Source organism: Apium graveolens, chromosome 2, assembly GCF_009905375.1.
Source record: "Apium graveolens cultivar Ventura chromosome 2, ASM990537v1, whole genome shotgun sequence".
Taxonomy (NCBI): domain Eukaryota; kingdom Viridiplantae; phylum Streptophyta; class Magnoliopsida; order Apiales; family Apiaceae; genus Apium; species Apium graveolens.
This window is the reverse complement of record NC_133648.1, coordinates 144,991-169,349: the sequence shown is the minus strand read 5'-3', so window position 1 is coordinate 169,349 and position 24,359 is coordinate 144,991. Positions and strand designations below refer to the sequence as shown.

General features: G+C 33.0%; 1 protein-coding gene across 3 annotated transcripts; it reads right to left on the bottom strand.

The window, feature by feature from the left end:
- Positions 1-1,601: 1,601 nt before the first annotated feature.
- Positions 1,602-12,824, bottom strand: LOC141706532 (increased DNA methylation 1-like). 3 transcript variants are annotated; one of them, XM_074509264.1, is made up of 11 exons: positions 12,622-12,824; positions 11,189-11,304; positions 8,622-10,070; positions 7,590-8,546; positions 6,565-6,688; positions 5,813-5,895; positions 4,706-4,950; positions 4,014-4,100; positions 2,996-3,095; positions 2,081-2,288; positions 1,602-1,970 (listed from the first exon to the last, which is right to left on the bottom strand). In XM_074509264.1, exons 3-11 carry the CDS (start codon positions 9,936-9,938, stop codon positions 1,630-1,632), a joined length of 3,462 nt encoding a protein of 1,153 aa, XP_074365365.1. In that variant the 5' UTR covers positions 9,939-10,070; positions 11,189-11,304; positions 12,622-12,824; the 3' UTR covers positions 1,602-1,629. The 3 variants fall into 3 exon arrangements, with proteins under 3 accessions (XP_074365365.1, XP_074365364.1, XP_074365363.1); XM_074509263.1 differs by lacking the exon at positions 11,189-11,304; XM_074509262.1 differs by lacking the exon at positions 12,622-12,824 and having other exon boundaries at positions 11,189-12,122.
- Positions 12,825-24,359: the final 11,535 nt, after the last annotated feature.

Sequence of the window (24,359 nt, the reverse complement as noted above, 5' to 3'; positions counted from 1 at the left end):
TCTGTAGATTCTCCACGGCAAAGGGACTGCTTGAAAAATACCTGAGAAATGTAATTTTAAAAGCGTTTTTTATTTCCGAAGCAAGAATATGTGAGAAGACCAAATTACCCTTTCATTGATTTTAGAGTTATTTTTTGTGCATACATCGAAATAGTTTCGTCGTTTCACCCAATATTTAATATCGAACTTATACAACACTTCTTCATGCTTTCAACTTTTAATTTTTCCTCTCGAGGCCAATGTCGTTTCTTCCTAACATTTCTTCTTTACAAACCCTAAGTACATACTTATTTTTATTTTTTCATTTCATATTCATGTATTAAAATTTAATTTTTTTAAATAAATTTTATGTAACTTAATTTAAGATTTTACAAAAATATCACCAACTTAAAAACAAAATTATCCAAATGATTTTTTACCTTAAAAGTACTAATTACTTATCACACTTATCCACTTTAAATTAGAATTTATTTTTTTAAGAACCCCGATATATTGTACTATTTATCGGATTAAAACATGAGAGTCGAAAATAATGGAAAAACATTAAAGTTTGTGGTCAATTTTCAAAATTCAAACTCAATAATCGGTTTACATTTCCAGCTTGGATGGATTCGTGGGATCAATACAACAAAGGCAAAAATATTGGAAAAGCGTTAAGCTTGAGGTTAAGTTTCAAAATTTAAACTCCATTAGAGGTCTACATATCCGGCCTCGCTTGGTCGCAATCAAAATGAGAAATGTTAGCCCCCACATTCGTTCCCAACGATGATGAGTTGTCTTCGTGATATTGCTCATAAAAAATTTCCGGTGTCATGGGATGAAAATTAATATAAATCGTAAAAAACAAATGCGCCCTATTTGGGAACATTTTCAGATCCTTCTTGGATAAGTAACAAGGCATAAATGGAAAAAGTAAAGCAGGTCGCCCATGAACACAAGTTTACACAGACCCAGAAGATGATCAGTGCGTGTCTATATAATTAGTACGAGGTGACGGAATATTACTTAACGGAAAAAAGATGAAGGAATATTAACCCTGCTCCCGAGTTTTTGAATGGGAAGGAAGTAAGTGATTGAAAGATAAAGTATTTTCATCCCATTTTTGGAGTGAAAATTTTGATATGGAAGTGTGTTTAATTTGCATTCATCACCTCTTGCTTTCGTTCCATTTTAAAACTTGGGAGCACGATTACGAGGGAAAGTGAAACTAGTTATACTTCCTTTCCTTTCTTTTAAAAACTCGGGAGCAAGAGGTAAGGAAAACGATAACAGAAAAGCAAGTCTATTTTTTTACCATAAGAGAGTGACAACTTGATGTATCATTTCATTGTCTCCTTTTCCTCACCAGGCCATATGTTACAACCCTCTCCAACAAAATTTTTCTAGCGGATACTGTAATTCTGTATGCTATCGAAAATTTTGTTCTAAATCTACCAACTTTTCTCGGTTGTTAGAAAGACTAAAAAACGGACTAAAAAACACCTAGTCTAAATTTCGACTTTGGCCTGCAGTTGTATGAACTGCTAAATCTAGTCCTCCAGGCTTTCTGGAGTGCAATGCTACAAGTGATCTACTCATATTTCTTTTTTACGCACTTTAAGCGCGATGTTACAGGTCTCCTCAACTACTTCATTCACTGTTATTATGCTTTGCATTACCGTTCTCTACCTGTTCGGTATGTTCTCTTTCAATATTTACTTCCGTGGAATTAAGATGAACTTCCAACTGATTATTTTCATCTTTTTCTTCATATGACAGCTTCGGGCAGTGGATATCCACGGCTTCTTTCTCATCTTCGTGTACCTGAATGTTGTTGACATCACCGGGTGCTAATTCTGTCTTGACGTCAAGCTCTTCAGTGGACAGGCATACTTCAGGATTTATTGCAGGCTGAGTCTCATGACTTCCTTCGAACAAAGATCCTGAAACACCCAGGTCATCTTTTTCAGAAGACGGTGCACTGCATGATCCTATTTCACCAACATATATTATAATATTATATTCATGCATTTCAGAAAAATCAAAGGTGGCAACTGACAACAGAAGCAACGGTAATAAGACTGAGTACAAGAATTCTTACTGATTTGTTGCTCCTCTGATACTTGACTCCTACAGAGGGATTTTTTAAGCCATACCGTTCCTGGAAATACCATTAAATTGACAGTCCGCCGCAGTCCTCGTCTCTCATCATCCTCTAAGCTTTCAAAGCCAAAACCTTCTGTCCATGTCTCTACTAGTTCAGGTATCGCAGATATCACAAGCTTCTCAATGTTGATGGACCTTAGCATCTACAGGGCAAAAAAGGCAACATACTGAGCTCACAAAAAGAACTGAAACTTCTAAAAGATAACTTTTAAGCAGGAAATGCTTTATTATCCATGATACTAGGGTCATGTTATCTACATAATTATAGTTTTGGTGGCCACTATTGCATACAACCTTTAACACGTATGCAGTGAAAGCATTTGATATTTGGTGTCTTGATGGAAACTACCTCTGGATTAGGGTTAGGGGGGTAATGTCTGCGTACACCTTCCCTCCCTACACCCTTTGGCCCACATACAAGTTAGATATAGTAGAGAGGTATGGTTCAGTTTACTTGATACATGGCGGGGTCCTTATTTTTGGACATCTGAAAAATGTTGAAGTAATATTACTCCTGTAACTTTTCTTTTTTTATGACTATCAGGTCATTGCTAACTGCAAAGTATGTTAGAGATCAAAGTTTCCGGATGCAGCTCTAGCACCACTAATAAACCAAGAGCTCAAGGCAATCTCTAGTTCACACATCAAAGAACTTTGTTTTAAGCCAAGAAAGCATGCTACACATTAAACATTTTCCATTTTGTAGAAAACTTACCTTACAAAGACGAGGGGGCGGGGGGCAAAATAGGTAAGGGGATATAGATCTATGTATTTACCTTCATTAATTATCAGTGCATATACCAGAGATCTATTGTAAGGTTCTTTCTATGTATTTAAATAAAAATGCTACCTCTTCAATGGCATTCATAAGGTGGCGGCACATTCCCTGACGCCGATATCTACTGCAAGTAGCAATTAGGGGCATTTCTGCAACTGATGCTCCGTGGATCCTGCATTCCAACAAGTATTTAATAAAAAAAACCTGATTAATTTAACACGAGTAATTGTGCTATCTTCTCCTCATCCAGTGTTCCTCCACTCCATATAGTAAAATTATTTGCAGCCCCGTGTTATGTTACATTGCATCCTTTGCATTTTGCAATGATTTCCCTAGCTACTATGGACAATGTCTTCTTAATTACTTGTTCGCACGTTACCACGAATCTAGTTTAATTTTTTTTTTAAAATACAATAAGTTCGTGAAAATTGCCAGTTAAGTGATGGTGCTTTCTCATACAAATTCTTCACACAAGCATCCTCTGCTTAATTACATTCCTGTTGAAGGGCACTAATTATTTATTCTATCACTACTACCATAGCAAATGCTCTACATGATGGTATTTAGTAATGGTATAAGACTGATTTAGTCTAACATCAAATGCAACAGATTTTAATCGTTATGGTAAAAGGCCTGCAATCTGTATAGGAATGCCAGTCTATCTAAAACAATTGGTTAAGTACAAATAAATAAAGGGTTTGGAATCTGCACATCTACATACTATCACCAGTACACTATGTATATGTTAGTTTGCACACACAACAGAGTTTCATGTCCTTTGTGGTCTTCTTTATATGTACCCAGCTTATAAAGCTTCTATATTGGCACGGTCTGGAGAATGTCCTTTACTGGTTTTTCCTCAATTATATAATCATTGAGTTCTATAAATTTGACTTCAAAAATAAAAAGAGATAACAAGTCTATTTTCCCTGTCTACTCTAAATTTCCCTCAACAAGAGATTATTAGCAAGAAAGTAATAATAATAAAATTTACTCCATTACTAACAATATGCACACTATTATTAAATTCAGGAAGGGCAGCTGATCGTCACTGTTAAATTTACACGAAGAAAATCGCAATAAAAGCTACCTGATTGATGCCACGGACAACAACACGTCATTTTTCTCCAAGACCACAGTGTAAAAACCATGATAATTTAGTCTTGCAAACCGAGATCTGCACAAAAGCCAAAATCCTCAGATTCATATGTAACCAATAAAATACGCAAAAGAAGGAGAATAATGACATACAATATGTCTAAGGCCAGAGATATCGGGTGGTCTAAATTAGGTATAACTTGGTTCCATTCATTACATTATGCCAATCTAAAATATTGTATAGCATACACGTAGCAAGTGTATATTTGGAAATTTAGAACTAAGCACATTCAGATAAAACAGGGGAGGAAAAAGAAACCAGCATCCCCACCCCGAAAAAATTTGTTCCTTCCTATTTTATATTTAATATTTCCATAAGGAAAACATAACTGTGTCTACCCTGGATGAACAGCAGCGCTTAAGTCATAGATATCAATTTTGTGACTTAAAGTCTAGTTCGAGTCAAGAGGTCGTTACAACACAAATATGACTAAATGAGTATGACCACCTCATTAAGGTTGTGGCTTCCCCTAATACCTTAAGTTTCTGTAAGAGATGAGCAAGTAACACATTATCTATGTATTTCGGTGGAAAAATAGATTGTACACTCAATGTCTTGAATGTTATATGATCAACATCTACATTTTAAGTTGGATCAGGTTGAGGATTAGAGAAAGTACTTACCCCCAGTTGTACAGAACATGGGGTATCATGTCTATGCCTGTCCTTGCATCAACCATTGGAAGAAAGCACTCCTCCATTATTGTAAGAGCAACAGCTAATTTTAAGTTGCACTCTGCCTTAAAAGCAACAAACCTCTGAGCAGAATAATTTTTTTGGTCACCATGAATGCACCTCAAGAGAGTCCAAGCAAAACCATCAGAAATGAGATTCATATGCCCGACGCGAGAATGAAGACCCGAGTAAACCTGCACGTACCAATGGATGAAGGACCATACAATATCAGCAGCAAGAACTATCAAGATACCAAATTTAGTAATATTTAACAAAGAACGATATTTGAATAGCCCAATCTGAATCCTCAAAAGATTCATTAAGCTTTTTACTAAACAATCTGTTAACAACTCATCTATTAAGGAAACGGAATCACAAGCTACACATGTCTAAGGCCTGTCATTTGAAAGTCCTATGTCTTGGATGAGTACTGTGGAACACCTTCTATTTTGGATAGCTCAATTAAAACTTGAGCATAAATACAGTCAACTCTAGCATGTATTGAGGAATTGTTTCTCTTTCAGTCTCATTTTTTATTTGTAACGTACACTTTAGTAAAATGCACTGTATTAATTGATGTGAAACATATACTTATATGTGTGTACGTGCAAATAGATTGATAAAACAATTGTTTGTGTAAGGAATTCTTACAAAACGGAAATTAAAAACAAAAAAAATTGCATAAAGAAAACATTCACAGAATAAGCAAAATTATATTGAGTAGAATATGCAGAGTAACATCTGAAATATCTTTGGTTTAGTTCTGATTTGCAAGTTATGTTTTGTTATACATTGCATAATACATATATCTATTCTATACTTGGCAGCTTTTTATATTGGTACACTAATCAAAAAGATTGGAAGACTGGATCCTCTTTGCACATAATAATGTGATATGGCAAATCGCAATGATACAAATAGTCGCTTGAAAATATAAACTTTTCAAACCGACTTCAGATCCTATACACTTGACTAATTCTTTTTCCTGATCGCATTACTAGCAACAATTTACTGGTTACTGGACCAGTTAAAAGATTTAAAAATAAATAAAATTACCTTGTAGCATTCCTCTCCACAGAACCGGATGTCAGAAGCTTCGCCTGCTTTCATACCCTTTTCCTTTAGGCATATCTCATGATCTGCCAGCAAGTATCAGAGTAATCAGAGGATTCAGGGGCACAGGCTTGTATTTTAAAGATGAGGAGAATGGTAATAGTATAAAGTATAGTAGTACTACTAATAGCATAAAGGGTCATACTGCACATTAGACATTTCAGGTATTTTTATAGATACAGAATGAAGGAAACGACGGGCATAAGAGTTTTCTGAGTAGCAGCCAAGGTGATTTGAGCAACTGTCTGCTTTCACCATAGAAGAATTACGCTTAAGCTTATATTTTGTTAGAATATTAAAAATGAAATTTTCTATTAAAATTATAGTTTCTTGTCAGAACAACAATGTCAAAATAATTGGTACAAGTGGAATACATAATGTCAAAAACCAAAACAGAATGTATAAAAGATAAAAGCTCTTCATAAAGTAAACATGATAAAGGCCACTCATCTGTAAATATGAATAGAATGGGTCTAGCCTAGTGGCAAGGAAATCCTCCTCTTATCAAAAACAAAGGAATTGAGTGCCTGCTTTCATAACTTTTAGACTAATGAATATGAAATCCAGATCGAGTAACTTTCTGGATATGGATGGTTAATAACTTTTAGACTAATGAATATGAACTTAAAATCTCATGATTTTTTGCTTAGTATCAACATAATATAATACATTGAAAATTAGTAGAAGATCTTTACATTTATGTTCACACTGGTAACATGTAATTGAATTAGGGGATTCTGAAGGATTTTTATCATTAACCAAATCACCACAAATCAGGCAAGTGCATTGCGAACAGTACCAGCTTCCCTCAGGTAAGTCCTGAAGAAATTAAGCAAAAATTAGGTTTATTTCCCTGGTCATATAATAAATAAAAACTGCAGCTGAACATGACTGTAAGAGGTTCAATTATATCCAGTGATATTTCATCCTCATAAAATAGTTCAAATGAGTGGTGGAGCAACAATGTAAACTGACGGCTAAAAAGTTGGCAGATGCATTTGACAATATATGACCCCATCAACGATGTAAGAACATGGCCAAAAAGATAATACTGACCAAGTCAGTAAAAACGGATTATGCTACTCACAAGTTTACGTCACATGCATATATGCACAACACATTACCATTCGTATGAAGCCTTTTAGCACTCTAAATTAGCGCATTTCTCTAGAACACATATAGCTTAACTTTCAGTATGATTTTAGCTTTCATGAGTTATTCAATGTTGGTAAAAACAATACACAAGGAAAGGAGAAGACTGATTGCAACATGTGGCATAAACAAAATTAACCTTTCCACAACCTGTATACCTCATTTGCACCATATCTGGTCACAGGGAGGGAGGCATTAATAATTCCGGATTCTCTTGTTTATTTTAAATGGCAAAAAGTGGCGGCTCAGCTTCTATAATTTTTCTAACTACAAAAATACCAGTCGTGCATCTCGTAAGTTGGAACCTGTCTACTAAAATCTTAATGATATCAAACAATTTCTTCCAGGATATTTTACAATTTCAATGAATCATACTATTTTTGGTATATTTTTCTACTCATACCACATATAACTCAAATAAATAATCTTAGTAACAGGGAAGAAAGCACATCCTAAAACTCCACAGATGTACCCATAATTGACAGAAATGTGAACTTGTTAAATAAAGTTAATTGTATTAAGAAATATATGATCATATATAAATTATAGAGAAAACTTGACGCTGAACCTGTTCATACAAGCAAGCTTGATGGAATGTAGATGGGCAGTTGTCACAACATATCAACTCGCCCTCAACACCACACAGCCCACAGCTATCATCATTCTCATCTGACTCGTCAACTCGTGCAGTCGGAGTAGGACTCTTCCTAGCCTTATATTCTGCTGACCATGCCTCAAGTTGACATAAGGTGAATGACTTACCAGACTCCATGTAAAGATTAAGACAGGGACGGTTCAGCCTAAAACCAGCATGACTCTTGAACTCAGACACAGAGAGTACTGTGTCACAACACCTACATAAAATCCCATCCCATGTAACAAAACCATCCTTCACCACAGTATCATCCTTTGTATTCCGGTATTGAACCACTTCATTAAGAGAAATATTTCCAGTGTTAATTAACCAGGACAATACTGTTCGGGAGCCTAAGGATAAAAAGTTTCTTTCTGTGCAATGCACCCCACTACTTCGTGGGAGCAACCTGCAACTTCCCTTTTGTTTCTTGTGCTTTCTGAAAGATTTTGATCTGTATGAAGTCTTTCTCACCTTGGATTGTTTGGCAGTGGATTTGCAACTTCTCTTTTTTATTATAGCAGAAATTAAAAGATCGTCGTCTTTTAATCGGCATTTATATGATCTCTTCTGTCCATTTTTGTCTCGAGGTTTTTTTGGCTTAGTACCACAGCCGAGAGATTTACGCTTCGCAGGTAAACAGTCTCCACCGCTATTAGGATAGTTTCTCATTTCACAACCTAGATATAGGTTTGCGCCATGAGTACTAACAGGAACATCAAACAGGTCATTACCCCTCTCATCTGAACTGCTATCTGAGCCATAAGTTTGCGATATTATAGCCAGACTGTTTTGTTCATTACCAGAGATATCCCCATACATGATGCTTCTCCCGTTATTCTCTTCGGATGTAATAGATGGTGCACCCTTCTGGCTTGTCACTGGTACCCCCTGCAAAAATTCAAAATATTGATCTTGGTCGCTAATAATACCTTTATCAAAATTGCTTAATGCTTGATTTAAAACCTGAGAAGATCCACGAGGCTGATTGGTCACATGTCCATCACCTAAAAGGTTTCCATAAATTTCCACGTTTTGCAAGGTGAAAACAGCATTACTGGCTCTCTTCGAATGAGCCGCTAAACTTCTCTTGGCGCGAATTATCTTTCCTGCTTTTAGTGAGCTAAACAATTTGTCAATGAACACTACTTTTGCTAAGGGATCTAGAAGATACCAACAATGTGCTAATGCTGAAGTAGTTCTCCAGTCATCCATTTCTTTTATTTTATTTGATGACTCATTTAGAGCAGCCCAAAATTGAGTCAGATCAATATACTGCTTGACATCACGTTCCTGGCGGACAATATCTGAAGCTTTAAACAAACGCTGGCCACACAAGACCCATGCTCTACGAAATTCACGAATTGGCCTTCCCTCAGGTGACTTATAGACATATTCTCCAATCCCATTATATGTATTGGATCTTTTACGCCTCCCTACCACCCATCCTGCTGCTGTTAATAAACGGTTAATGAGGTAACGGAGAAGGGGGCGTGGATCATTCTTGGACTCTCTACTCAACGACATCTCTGCTTCATCTAGTTCTACAAAGCAAGAGTCTTTCCAGCGTGGCTTCGGAGGTCGATGAACCCCGGAGTCAATTGCAACTATGGCAGAACTACCAACCAAAAGTTTTGTCGCAGAGCTCTCCTGAGAGACAGGTGATGCAATAGCTTTACTAACTCCAACTTCTTTCTGCTCAATACCATCAACACTGGACAACTTACACCTGAAATAATCATCGTCATTAGTATCACCACCTAAGTCTATCTTGCTGTGCTTCTTTAGCAGATAGCAACTACGTGAAACCCCACATATAGCTGATTCAACTATTCGACATGTAACAGTGTGAGGTACAAAACATGAAGCTGACTGAGGGACATCAGAAACAGCTCCTTGCAATGGAGCTGAAGAATCGACCCCATTCTGTATAAACGATTTGCCCTCAGAAGGATCTTCAATAGTAAATTTCATTCGTTTTGCCGCTACATCAGGGTTTTCTCTCTTTGCCTGTTCAAATTGTCCAGAGACATGTAAAGGTTCAGATTTCTCTATAGGATCCTCCTGACTAGTTAAATCGGAGTTTCCACTGTTTGAACCAAGTGATATATCCGTGTCCTTGCTATGAACATTTTCAAAATTTATGACTCCAGTAACAAGACACCGTTTAGTGCCTCTACCGCCATCATTTCCAAAATAAACTTTTCTATATGTATTGCGTTCATCCACTGAACCTTCAAATCCGTCATCATGCAAAGATTCAATTTCGCTGCTGAATAACATTTTGCAGTTCCACAGTGTTCTCTCTTATTTCTCAGCGTATGGACCGCCAGCTCAAAGAGGTCAATAGCTTCTTTAACTGCAAGAGAACCTTGATCCCGCCATATGGAGAACTTGAATCTCTGATTGCACTTCCTAGCACGGAAAAGAAAGAAAAGCATATTTATTCCAGATATGATATTGCAACAGATCTACAACTGCAAATTTCTACATAACAAGTAAAGAAAAATATAACCACAAATTTACATACTATATAAATATACTGGAAGGATATATGGTATTACTTCTAAATAGTAAAATGATGGTAAATAAATTAATAATCTGCTAAATCTATGAAACTAACTATTGTGGTGCCAGAAATTTACTTTACAGAAGAAATTACACCATAGTGCGCAAAATTAGAACTTCGGAAATGCTAATATATTTCAAGAGGTTGGAACCAGAAACAGACAACTAGACCTAGCTTCTCACAGAAACTATAGCTAAACGATGTCTGTGTACATATAGGACATATAAGGTACTTATAAAAAAACAATAAACCATAAAATGTCAAGCTTTCGATGTATCTAACCTGGGAGACAGCAAACAGTTGAACAGAAGTGCCATATATAGCAATTATTTGAACTTTTAGGCTTGCAGCATAAGAAGATTGTGTATACGAATTATGGTTCAAAATAACAGGTTGAGAATTAATCTTTAATATAAGGTCGGCCAACATGTTGTATAAAAACGGAATCTACTCCAGGATGGTTAGAGATAAGAAAACAGAAAAATAAATCTCACTTCACACTTGTTATCAAGGTTGGCACCTTCATATAATTTCATCAATGTAGGTCAGTGGAAAATTTAGGTTTAGCTAATAATACTCCAAAGGGAAAATGATGTCACAAAATACATAGAAACAAAGTTAATATGTGTTGCCTCATCACAAAAATCGTTCCAATGAGCGTTTGTTATGAAAATAGGAAAGCTGATTTGAATATAGACTAATGAGCGTTTGTTATGAAAATAGGAAAGCTGATTTGAATATAGAAACATTCATCTCGTCACTTTCCCTGTCCACATTAAGGATTTAATTTAAACCCTTTCTGTTATCACTTATCAAGATAACATTTTTAACTTGAAAATTAGCAACTCACAAACTTTATAAAATATCCAAATTGCACAAAAAGAAACCACCCTAAATTCTGTATTAACACATTTAACGATTACATATATAAGATAAAAGATATTAAAAGAATTGAAAATCTCACCATTTTTGCTGCATTCGGCGGATTTAGTTTCCTATACTCGGAATTAGGGCTGAGAGTTATGGAATTTTTCGCAGTTCAAAGTCAATCTTCCTTTCCAGCTATCAATCAATCTACTCCTTTTCCCCACACACACATGATACACATATGACATGACATAAGCTATGTACTATAACTCAATTTCACCACTATGTTGAGAGATTAAAAATGTGAAAACAGCAGATGCTTTTATTTGTTTATGTCAAGTAGGTTAAGGTATTAACAAAATTTTGAGAGCAGACTGAATTAACATATAAGCGTAAACCTAGATCTTCTAAACTTGTTGAATTGTGGATATAAACATAAATTCTTACATATCTATATGTAATTATGGTAGCTATATATATAGAAAGGAAGAGAAAGATTACAAGATCAGAAATCATCAAACCCTTGAAGAAAAACTCCCATATCCACACCACACACACACATAGTCACAAATTATTTCAAATTTTCGAATGCAAACACAAAATTGCACCTTAAATTCAGTTAATCTCGGTTCTCGGCTGCAGAAACACACTCAAGTATTACACATAGCAAAATACCTCCAAACAAACCAAAACTCTCACCTTATATCCCAACACACACACACGTATGAGCAAGGCGCAAAGCTTATTAAATTTCTCCAATACCAAAAAAACAAATCACACCTGAATTTCAACTAATCTCAGCTGCAGAAACACAATCAAGCATTACACATAACAAAACACCTCCAAATCTCACTTTTTTCCCTAAATCATAAAACACGCACACATATCAGCAAGACACAAACTCTATCGAAATTCTCAAATCCTAACACAAAATCACGCCTGAAATTCAACTAATATAAATTCTGAAACTGTAACACACACACTCCGAAATTGTAACACACACTCTCTCTCTCCCTCCCTCTCTCTCTCTCTCTCCCTCCCTCTCTCCCTCCCTCCCTCCCTCCCTCTCTCTCACCCTCTCTCTCTCTCTCTCTCAGCAAGACACAAACTTTATCAAAATTCTCAAATCCTAACACAAAATCACACCTGAAATTCAACTAATATAAATTCTGAAACTGTAACACACTCTCCGAAATTGTAACATAAACTCTCTCCCTCCCTCTCTCCCCCTCTCTCTCCCTCTCTCTCTCCCTCTCTCTCTCTCCCTCTTCCTCTCTCTCTCAGCAAGACACAAAGTTTATCAAAATTCTCGAATCCCACTACAAAATCACCCCTAAAATCCCCCTAATCTCACCTCCAAACACACATTCCACCAATTCCCCACCTCAAAACACATAAAAACCTCACCTTTCTCCCAAACTCCACACACACACGCCACAAGCCCCCACCTTTACCAAAATTCCCCCATTCCAACACAAAATCACACCTCAATTACACACAAAAACACCTCAAAAACCATAAAAATCTCACCTTTTTCACAGCATTCGCCTCTTCCAATCCAAATTAGGGCTGAAATGTACCAATCTCGCCTCACCTCCGATATATACACACAAAATCTGTATCTATATATAAAAGTTGTGTGATGTAACACCGTTCGCAGCTGCCGTTATATGTCTGCTATGCTTGCATAACATTTGTAATTATCTGTATGTATATGTGTGTGTATATCTCATCTCTTTTCTCCAAACCCTTTACTGTAATTTTTCTATTTTTTATCCTGCTTTTATGGTAACTTTTTGAACAGAAGTGATGTGAAATTTACCCTCCTGTATTTTTTTACAGTGGGACTAAAGTTTCCTATTTTTATTTTATATATTGGGGACACGTGTACAAATTCACTTAGATAATTAAAGATTGGACAATTTGATTATTAATTTTGTATTAAAATTTTAAATATTTATATTATTTATTATAAACGTAAAATTAAAAATTTGGTTGTTGGTTCTCTGACTATTCAATTCAGGGCTAGATCAAATTAATGAGAATCGTTAGATATATTTTCTAAAATCATTATTCATTAGGTATGAGTTTCGAATCCTACGGGCAATATATTAAAATTATAATATATAATATATAATGATAATGTACAATATATAATGTAGAAAAATAATTGTACATTATGTATATACTAGTAATTTTATAAATGAAAACTAAAGAAATAATGTTAGAATAATGTTAAACGTACCAAATTGGTACCCAAATATCATGTGACATGCAGTGGTTGACTAAAAATAAATAAATAATAGTGGATTTCCGGAAAAATTTACCAATATCATCATCACAATATGTCAAATCAGTAATGTCACATTATTTGAAATTAAATTTTAATATTTAATTTGATATCTGTAATGCTACTAATAATTTTAATTTAATTCTTGACTTGTACAAAGAATGATCTTAATACCCATATAAACCTATTTTAAAATATTTTGTATATATAACTTTTTAGATGGAGAGAATATCCCTAAATATTTAAATAATCAAATTGTTTTAGTATTGAAAACCCCCTCAGAATCCATACTATATATTACAACAAGCAAATGAAGAGATAATTTATAATTTGACCCATGCCTCATTTTTAATTATTCATTTCGATCACAGCCATGAGATTAAAAAATAAAAATAAAATTCGTGCGTTCGAGTTTCGCTAGTAATAAAGTATTAAATTAAATATTATATTGTTACTTCAATATATATCAATACAGAGCATGACTCAAATATCATCAAACACTTGAGTGTTAATTTTTAATCACAATTATTATGGTGCTCTTTGATCATTTTTAGAAAATCAAATTCACTTGGGATAAATTTATTATTATTATTATTAATTAAGTTTTATATTTAATTACATATATTAAATTTTCACTAAATAATATTGTAAAAATTAAAAATGAAAAATATTAATAGATACTATTAAAAGTTGGTGTGTAAATGAACCGAGCCGAGTCAAGATTTATATGTGACGATCCAAGCTTAACTTTTTTTCGAAATGAGCTGAATCGAGCTTTCTCATCAAATAAAAATTATGTTTGAGTTCGAGGCATTAACGACTGAGATGTATGCAAGTTTTTATCGAACAAAAATGAGCCGAGTTGAACTCAAACCCTTAACGAACACTTCGTGAACACTAACATTTAATCTTTTAAAAAAATGTTAAAACCCACTTGAATCAACTTATTCTCAATTTCGACACAAGCGAAGCTCAAATTTTTATCCATTGCATTAAATAATTTAAATGAATTGTGGATTAAATACTTAGTTGTATTTTTAAATTGAATGTTAAGAATTTTATTAAAACTCAAAATATATTTCTGTCATTTTCAAACTTTAACGACCTAAATTTGAGTCACGTTAAACTTAACGTAAATATTTTCGAATTCAAATTCTTACTCCGGTTTTTAACTAACCAAATCAAATCGAACCCTTATTGATCCGAACTCAAATTTGTTCACAAAGGACTTTAGGGCCCTCTCTAAAGTGAAGCTCGAAATAGAGACTCATTTGATGCTCCCACCATCTTGTTGATCTGTATTAAGTAGTTTAGTATAAAAGTTAAAAAAATATATAATTTAATGTTAAAAATAAAAATAAAATTGGGGGTAAGTAATTAGATTAATTATTATTTAATCTATAAAGTGAGTAGTAATTAAAAAGGCGGCGATTATATATAATTTTTATATCATAAAAATTACTATTTTTAATAAATTGAGAAATATATAAATTACAAATAATATTCAAAAAAATCACAAAAATGAAAAATGAGAGCTTATAAAAGGGAAAATGAAAGAGGCTCCAAAAAGTATTGCAAATATATTCCCAAATCATAATAATACAGTATCTCACTTACCCTCAATTAAATTTCGTCACATATCACATATTCCAAGTACATCATTTTGCTAGTATTTTGAAAAATATTTGAGATTAAGTAATAGGGGTGAGCGCGGATCGGGTTGACCGGATTAGAATTAATAAATCGAACAAACCCAATTAATTTGGTCTTTAGAAAATGAACCCATTAATCAAAAACAATATTTTCAACCCAACCCTACCCTACCCTTTATATATCGGATCGGGTTGATTTGGGTTAAAACTCAAATAAAATTATTTAAATATTTTTAGGAGTCAAAACTAAAAATAAATTTAATGAAAAGTTGAACTATATATATTATTGGATACTGCACGTACCGTGTATCCCTTCTAGTTTAAAGTTAATAACCTATGGTGTGCTATCCGTAAAATAATAATTTTATTCGAATATATTATTTATTACAATAAATACATAAATTAAAAATTCAAATAATAATTCTATTATTATAAAATCGGGCCGGGTTGAGTTAATAAGGATTTAAAGTTTTTGAATCTTGACCCAACCCATTATATTCGTGTTGAAAAAAATTAAATCAATTATATTTCGGATTTTGGAAAGTACGGTTCCGTCGGCCGAAATAAGGAGCGGGTTGGATTTTGCGGTTTGTTCGGTTTTTTGTTCACCCTGGTAAGTAACATTGGTCCTCACAAAATCAACAGTAAAAGGAAGCAGAGCTGTCAAAAAATTCGAAAAATCCGATATTCGTCCAAAAAATCTGCATTTGTATTTGAAATAAAACGGATTTTATCCGTATCCGAAACAAAATGGATATATATGTATCTGAATCCCACGATTGCAGATACATATACGGATATAGGCATATTCATATCCGATAACATATGAATTCGAATAAATATATAATACATTTAAATAGTTATATAATTTAAAATTTATTATATTAAATTTATAGTGTGTGTATGTGTATATATGTGTGTATATATATTATATTAAATAATATGTTTAAATAATTTTTTTATAACTGTAAAAATAGTAGACATATATAAGAAATTATTTGAGCTCAATAATTTATCTTTGTGTGAGCTCAACGAATATTAATGGTAATGATACAAATACAGGGACAACGTCGTTCACATTTGAGGATGAGACTTGGTGATAAGTGCACCATATTTGATCAATTGTTAAAAACTAATTATCTTGTGTACAAGGAAGCTGGGACTTCTTCAAGTCGTATTATTCCGTCAAGTCATAGTATTTCGTCCGTTGGCAAGAGAAGCTTTTCTATGCTAGAGCAAGCAGATCAACTCAAAGATCGAGAAGCCAAACAATTGATTGAAGAGTTGTCGAAACTCAATTTGAGCAACACAGACCTTGCAGATGCCATCGATTTGCTCTATAACGATAGTAATAAAAAGAGATATTTCAGCGGTGGTTGATCAGGCGTGAATAATTGTCATTGCTGCAACGTTTATGAAGACATGCAAGTCACAGTGTGTCGATCATACTTCCTTTCCAGTAATCAGAATCAAAAATATCAACTTTCAGTTGGCTGTCTGTCCAAATTTTATGTTGCAATTGGGTGCTGGTAATTGTTACCCTAATATCTCTAGCATGTAACTTTGTATTGTTTGGGGTATCTAAGCCTGATGACTTCCATAAAGTGTATCCGGATTCGATTGCTGACCTGGTTGTAGGAGGGCTTTCGACAACTCGTGGTGAAAAATGGACAAGACATAAAAAAATAATCACGATTCCAAGATTGCTCGGGTAGAAATTTATATTCTACTTGACATGCTGTTGTTGTACTAAATGTCTTCTTGCATTGTGTGTTCCGACTATCTTTATAATTTGTGTAGGAAAGGATGAGACTTGAAGCAGTACAAGAAACTCAGCCAATGCCTTGAGTTTGTCTCTGTGAACTGTAATTTGATTCTGTGAATCAATGTAATGTACTGTTGCTTGGTAGCTGCTGCAATGTACTGTTTTTTTATGTATGATCCATACATTTCTACGACCTATACTTCTTAATTTTCAAAATTTATGAACTAAGAAGTGGATAAGATTTATTGTAACTGATCTTTCTAGAAAGTCTAATTTAATATGATTCATGTACTAAATTTATTCTGGAGCTATATTAGGTGAACTCCAGTCATTTGTATCTGAAGCCAAGTTACTCTGATATATATATATATATATATATACATAATTTCTCCATAAAATAACTTTACTACTTTATCCGATGCATGAAATTTGGTCACCTCCACTTTATCCGATGCATGAAATTTTGAGTAATATCAGATGCCATTGAAGATCCAGGAGTTGGTTGAGGAAATCGGTGAATAGTGCTTTGGAGTTTCATATTCTGTTTGAGAATGACGCAGTCTCTTTTCTTAATGAGGCAGTCCCTCTTCAGAATGACTCTGCCGATTTCCTGAATGTTTCTGTCTCTTTCCATAAAGAGTCTGTCTCATTTTAGGCACATAATCTGAATTTGCAAAGACTTCCTCCTCTCTGACTAAATCTATGTTAAACTCATTAAAAGTAATATTTATAGATTCATCTACTTTATTTTATTTGAAAAATAGAAGTCAAAATTAAAGTAAATTTTTTTAGATAGTTGAATAATGTTAAAAATAAAATATACTTTATTGGGTTAATGTATCCTCCTATAAAAAAATATACAATATAAAATAACTGAAATTAATTTTAATCATGATAATAAAAGTTAGAAAACTATAAATTCTTCGGTAGCATTCAAAAATCTAGACACACAAGTGTAGGTAGGTGTAAATTCGTTTTTGGGTTTCAATGTTTAATATAGTGCTTTTGTCAAAATGGTCCAAAACAGATAAATTTTAAGTTTCCAATTTGACTAAACAAGTTCAATACTAACAAAAATTAAGAAATTTTTATTTTACAGAAATTTGAAAATTACAAAAATGGATGATAGCAAATAATGAAATTAATTTGACTAGAAGTATCAATAAAAATTGATATAATTTTATTTTGTAGGATATTTTAATAAAAATTTCAATGTAGAATTCGAATTCAATATTGGAGATCAATTTCAGTCTAATTTGAAAGCATTTTATAATTTCTTAATATATATTAAGATAATTGAATATTTTTTTATTGAAGGTAATGTGCTACAGCCACTTAACACAACTGGGTATATGAAACCAGAGGGAGTTTATAGAAGACTAACATTCCTAACAAATACAATCTTCGATGTCATCAAAACAAAAAAAACAAATACAATCTTCGATGTTTTCTATTTCGAATTAATTTAAATTAATAATTTAAAAATATTTTAAATCAAATATATACATTCCAACATTCAACTAAACACATTATATCATAAACACATTAATATTAAAACTCAACGTCTATTTTCAATATATTAATTATGACAGATATTAAAGATTTTATTTTGAAAATTAGGTAAATTGAACCTTTTTGATATTTAAAATTTAGAATTATATTTTAAAAACTGTTGATTTATACGGAATAAAAATCACATGATTGTTAAGAGAATTACTCCATCCGTTCCATAATACTTGTCCACTTTTGAGTTTTTTTTTCAAATTAGTTTATAAATTTTTATTTCCAATATTCAACAAACGTCTCCATTCTAAAACGAACGGCTCCGTTCTTACATGAACGGCTCCGTTCTTTTTGAACGCCTCCGTTCTGACCTAATTAATATTTTAATTACAACGGGGGTCGGCCTAAGGTGTAATGGTAAGAAAATAAGTTTTTATAATTATATTAATTATATTAAATCTAATTTCACAATTTTAATTTTTATTAAAATTCATATTAAAACGTTCTTGAAAAATTGTAACTAATAATATTTAACTAGTCATCATACCCAGAAGAACATTTGTAACTAAAGCAGCTGACTAGAAAATGCATGAAAAGACACATTAAAGACTAACGTCGTTCTTTTATAAATGTCATTTTAGAATTGAACACATGTAAAAGTCTCATAAAAACCACATGATTGTTAAGATAATTACTCCCTCCGTTCCATAATACTTGTCCACTTTTGAGAATTTTTTTTCCAAATTAGTTTATGAATTTTTATTTCCAATATTCAACAAACGTCTCCGTTCTAAAATGAACGGCTTCGTTCTAAAACGAACGCCTCCGTTCTGACCTAATTAATATTTGAATTACAACAGGGGTCGACCTAAGGTGTAATGGTAAGAAAATAAGTTTTTATAATTATATTAATTATATTAAATCTAATTTCATTTTAGAATTGAACACATGTAAAAGTCTCATAAAAACCACATGATTGTTAAGAGAATTACTCCCTCCGTTCCATAATACTTGTCCACTTTTGAGATTTTTTTTTTCAAATTAGTTTATGAATTTTTATTTCCAATATCCAACAAACGTCTTCGTTCTAAAACGAACGGCTCCGTTCTAAAACGAACGGCTCCGTTCTAAAACGAACGGCTCCGTTCTTACCTGAACGGCTCTGTTCTTTTTGAACGCCTCCGTTCTGACCTAATTAATATTTTAATTACAACGGGGGTCGGCCTAAGGTGTAATGGTAAGAAAATAAGTTTTTATAATTATATTAATTATATTAAATCTAATTTTACAATTTTAATTTTTATTAAAATTCATATTAAAACGTTCTTAAAAAATTGTAACTAATAATATTTAACTAGTCATCATACCCAGCAGAACATTTGTAACTAAAGCAGCTGACTAGAAAATGCATGAAAAGACACATTAAAGACCGACGTCGTTCTTTTATAAATGTCATTTTAGAATTGAACACATGTAAAAGTCTCATAAAACCACATGATTGTTAAGAGAATTACTCGCTCCGTTCCATAATACTTGTTCACTTTTGAGAATTTTTTTTTCCAAATTAGTTTATGATTTTTTTTTTCCAATATTAAACAAACGCCTCCGTTCGAAAATGAACGACTCGGTTTTGACCTAATTAATATTTTAATTACAACGGGTGTAATGCTAAGAAAATAAGTTTTTATAATTATATTAATTATATTAAATCTAATTTAATTTTAGAATTGAACACATGTAAAAGTCTCATAAAATCACATGATTGTTAAGAGAATTACTCCCTCCATTCCATAATACTTGTCCTTTTTGAGTTTTTTTTTTCAAATTAGTTTATGAATATTTATTTCCAATATTCAACAAACGTCTCCGTTCTAAAACGAACGGCTCCGTTCTTACCTGAACGGCTCCGTTCTGACCTAATTAATATTTTAATTACAACGAAGGTCGGCCTAAGGTGTAATGGTAAGAAAATAAGTTTTTATAATTATATTAATTATATTAAATCTAATTTCACAATTTTATTTTTTATTAAAATTCATATTAAAACGTTCTTGAAAAATTGTAACTAATAATATTTAACTAGTCAACATACCCAGAAGAACATTTGTAACTAAAGCAGCTGACTAGAAAATGCATGAAAAGACACATTAAAGACCGACATCGTTCTTTTATAAATGTCATTTTAGAATTGAACACATGTAAAAGTCTCATAAAAACCACATGATTGTTAAGAGAAGTACTCCCTCCGTTCCATAATACTTGTCCACTTTTGAGAATTTTTTTTTCCAAATTAGTTTATGAATTTTTATTTCCAATATTAAACAAACGCCTCCGTTCTAAAATGAACGGCTTCATTCTAAAACGGACGCCTCCGTTCTGACCTAATTAATATTTTAATTACAACAGGGGTCGGCCTAAGGTGTAATGGTAAGAAAATAAATTTTTATAATTATATTAATTATATTAAATCTAATTTTATTTTAAAATTGAACACATGTAAAAATCTCATAAAAACCACATGATTGTTAAGAGAATTACTCCCTCTGTTCCATAATACTTGTCCACTTTTGAGATTTTTTTTTTCAAATTAGTTTATGAATTTTTATTTCCAATATTCAACAAACCTCTCCGTTCTAAAACGAACGCCTCCGTTCTTAACTGAACGGCTCCGTTCTTCTTGAACGCCTCCGTTCTGACCTAATTAATATTTTAATTACAACGGGGTGGGCCTAAGGTGTAATGGTAAGAAAATAAGTTTTTATAATTATATTAATTATATTAAATCTAATTTCACAATTTTAATTTTCATTAAAATTCATATTAAAACATTCTTGAAAAATTGTAACTAATAATATTTAACTAGTCATCATACCCAGAAGAACATTTGTAACTAAAGCAGCTGACTAGAAAATACATGAAAAGACACATTAAAGACCGACGTCGTTCTTTTATAAATGTCATTTTAGAATTGAACACATGTAAAAGTCTCATAAAAACCACATGATTGTTAAGAGAATTACTCCCTCCGTTCCATAATACTTTTCCACTTTTGAGAATTTTTTTTTCCAAATTAGTTTATGAATTTTTATTTCCAATATTAAAGAGGGACTGCCTCATTCATAAAAGAGACTGCCTCATTCTCTAACAGAATATGAAACTCCAAAGCAGTATTCACCGATTTCCTCAACCAACTCCTGGATCTTCAATGACATCTGATATTACTCAAAATTTCATACATCGGATAAAGTGGAGGTGACCAAATTTCATGCATCGGATAAAGTGGAGGTGACCAAATATTTCATTTAAAAAATCCATAGATTTATAAAATTCATAGATTCATAAAATTCATAGATTCATTAATAAATATAATTCGGAAACATTTGTCAGCCCTCTAATCCCAACCCCTTGCAGCAAGCTAAAGGAGAGGATAAACTAAAAAAGAAAATAAACAAGGAAAGGAAAGAAAATAAAACAGAAATATTCTTCTTATTCATGAGCATAACAGACAGTATGATCTAAAGAGATTAAGGCTTCTGAGTCTGCAGATGCAAGTGCCAAGACAATTATGACATATGTCTATGATGGGCTGTATACTGTGGAGAGATTTTGGCAAGAAGAGGGAGCACATGGAAAGCTGGTATTAAAGCCGAACACTTGACGAGAGTAAAACGAGAAACATGGACTTTTATTAGACACAGAGACTTGCACAAAAGAGAAGCAGGGGTTTTGCACCCCAGTGACACATGGTTGTCACCACAACTCCTATCTGAAGCTAACTCCCAGATTATAAACAGCTACGGAAAGGTAAGTTACTCTCATTTCTATACCAAACCCAATATTGTCAAAAGGTAACAGTTCCTAATACTCGAAACTCTTTCCCTTGACAAATGTAAGTTCAAGATCTGGATCATTTCCAAAGAGCGTAGACGGCCACCCATTCATGTACTCGGAGAAAGAACTCCTTTTAACACGTGATTTGCAGTAAGATTTGTTAAAACTAAATTGCATAATGTGGACGAACTATCCGAAGAATCCAAATATGAGCAATTTCTAAACTCAAGCTGAAACAAGGAAACAGATTTTTGTCTCTGAGGGAGACTCAAACGCCAACATTTCATAAAAAAAACACCTTACCTTATGCTCATCACATGTAACATTTTACAAACTCCTCAAGCTTAGCAGCTAGACAAGATAATCTTTATAACTACACGCAAAAAAACACGAAGTAGTATGCCTATTTGAAAAGGTACGAGGCTAGTCATTCAGGAAAATCTCTCCTTTGTACGATTTAGCCATATGCCTACAATGTCAACAAATCATCAGCTATTTGTTAAGAGAGCCCATCTTAAGGAACTTCATCCACATTGTCATTTTCTTCTCGGATACAGTTATGCGAAACAACATGATTTAAGAGCAGTTCTGCCTATAATAAACTAAAATAAGACCATCCCTACACCTAAACTTCAATAGTTCACTGTAATGTTCATACATCTAATTCAGATGCAGAATTTACTAGGTAAGGGTCGAACAAAATATGAACACGTTAATTCAAACATCAATAGTTCAACACTTCTAGTTTCTAGAACTAGTCAATATCATAGCCCCACACGACTTGGAAATATTTTTGAGAACAACACCGAGGTGTATACTGGTAACACAGTCCTACAGAAGGCACCTAGAAATAGCAATTTTTGATACTTCAGATAGAAAGCAGGCCTTAGAAACTAAACGTATCTAGGACCAACTCATTATCCAACTTACATTTCAACTATAACATCAACGGTTTGATAAAAAAATTATCAACTCCTAACAAACAAGAAAAGCCATCCCACTATACTAGATCCACATTGAAAGAGCTGAAGATATATGATGATGTTCTTGATTAAGTGAAGTAAAGAGTAAGAATTATTTGATCCGTCAAAGAGGTTTGGCAACATTACTACAGCTACTTGCATGTTAATGAACTCGGCTGCACAAATGATATATGTATCATGCTCTCAGTAGCATAAGATAGTTAATATAACATGCTGATATGAAGTCAATATATACATTGTTATACAGGTGACTGAGTCAGGAGACATAAGATAGTTATATACACACATAAAATACCCATTGCATAAGTCATAAGATAGTCACAGCACAAATAAACATCTGATAATGACACAAATTCATGAGACAAACCAACATTCAAGTCACAAATTACATCACAAAGCATACCAACACTTGAGTCGCAAAGTACACATTCTGATGGCCAAATGTTCAACAAATAAAACTACATATAATCAGATACCTAATAGAAGAGTTCAAACAGACTTATTACTAGTTATGATAGATGGTGTGATGTGCTTAATACTGTGGATTTACTTTCCCTCTCCTTTCTTACTTCCCCCCATGATTTCTATTGCAGTATGAAGTAACGCGACCCGCTCCTCCTTGTGCTTTTCAAGAAGAGTTATCTTACTTTCATTGTTTTTTTATCACAATCCTGAGCAATTCTATAATATTCTATAATATTCTTCAACTCTGCAACTTCTACTTCAAGCTCTTCGACTCTCATCTTCACGCTCCATTGCATTCTCTATTATGTAAAAGGATTAAAAATCAGCAAAATATATATATAGAAAAACGTAAAAGGTCAGCAAAATGAATTGAATAGACACGTACATGGGAAGTGAATATAGACATGGGAAATAAATATAGACAGGTACATAGGAAACGTATAGACACGGTTTAACTAGACAAGTATTATACTATTTTTTAATATACGTTGTTATTATACGTCTTTGACATTTGTCCTACTTAGGAAACACGAGTCTTAGGCAAAGTATTTGTTGGCTTAACCATTATTTTTTTTTGTTTGCTTAATCATTATTATGTTATGTGTTAATTTCCTAGGCCATATTTAAAAAATAACATGAAGTTCTCGAGTGCGCTGATTAGGAATATTGTGCATTTATTTGTCAATATATTATGGTTTATTAAAACTAAATATTTGTAACATAAGTTATAAATATTTGATAAAGTTATTATCACAGAAGGTATATAAACTACACCGAAA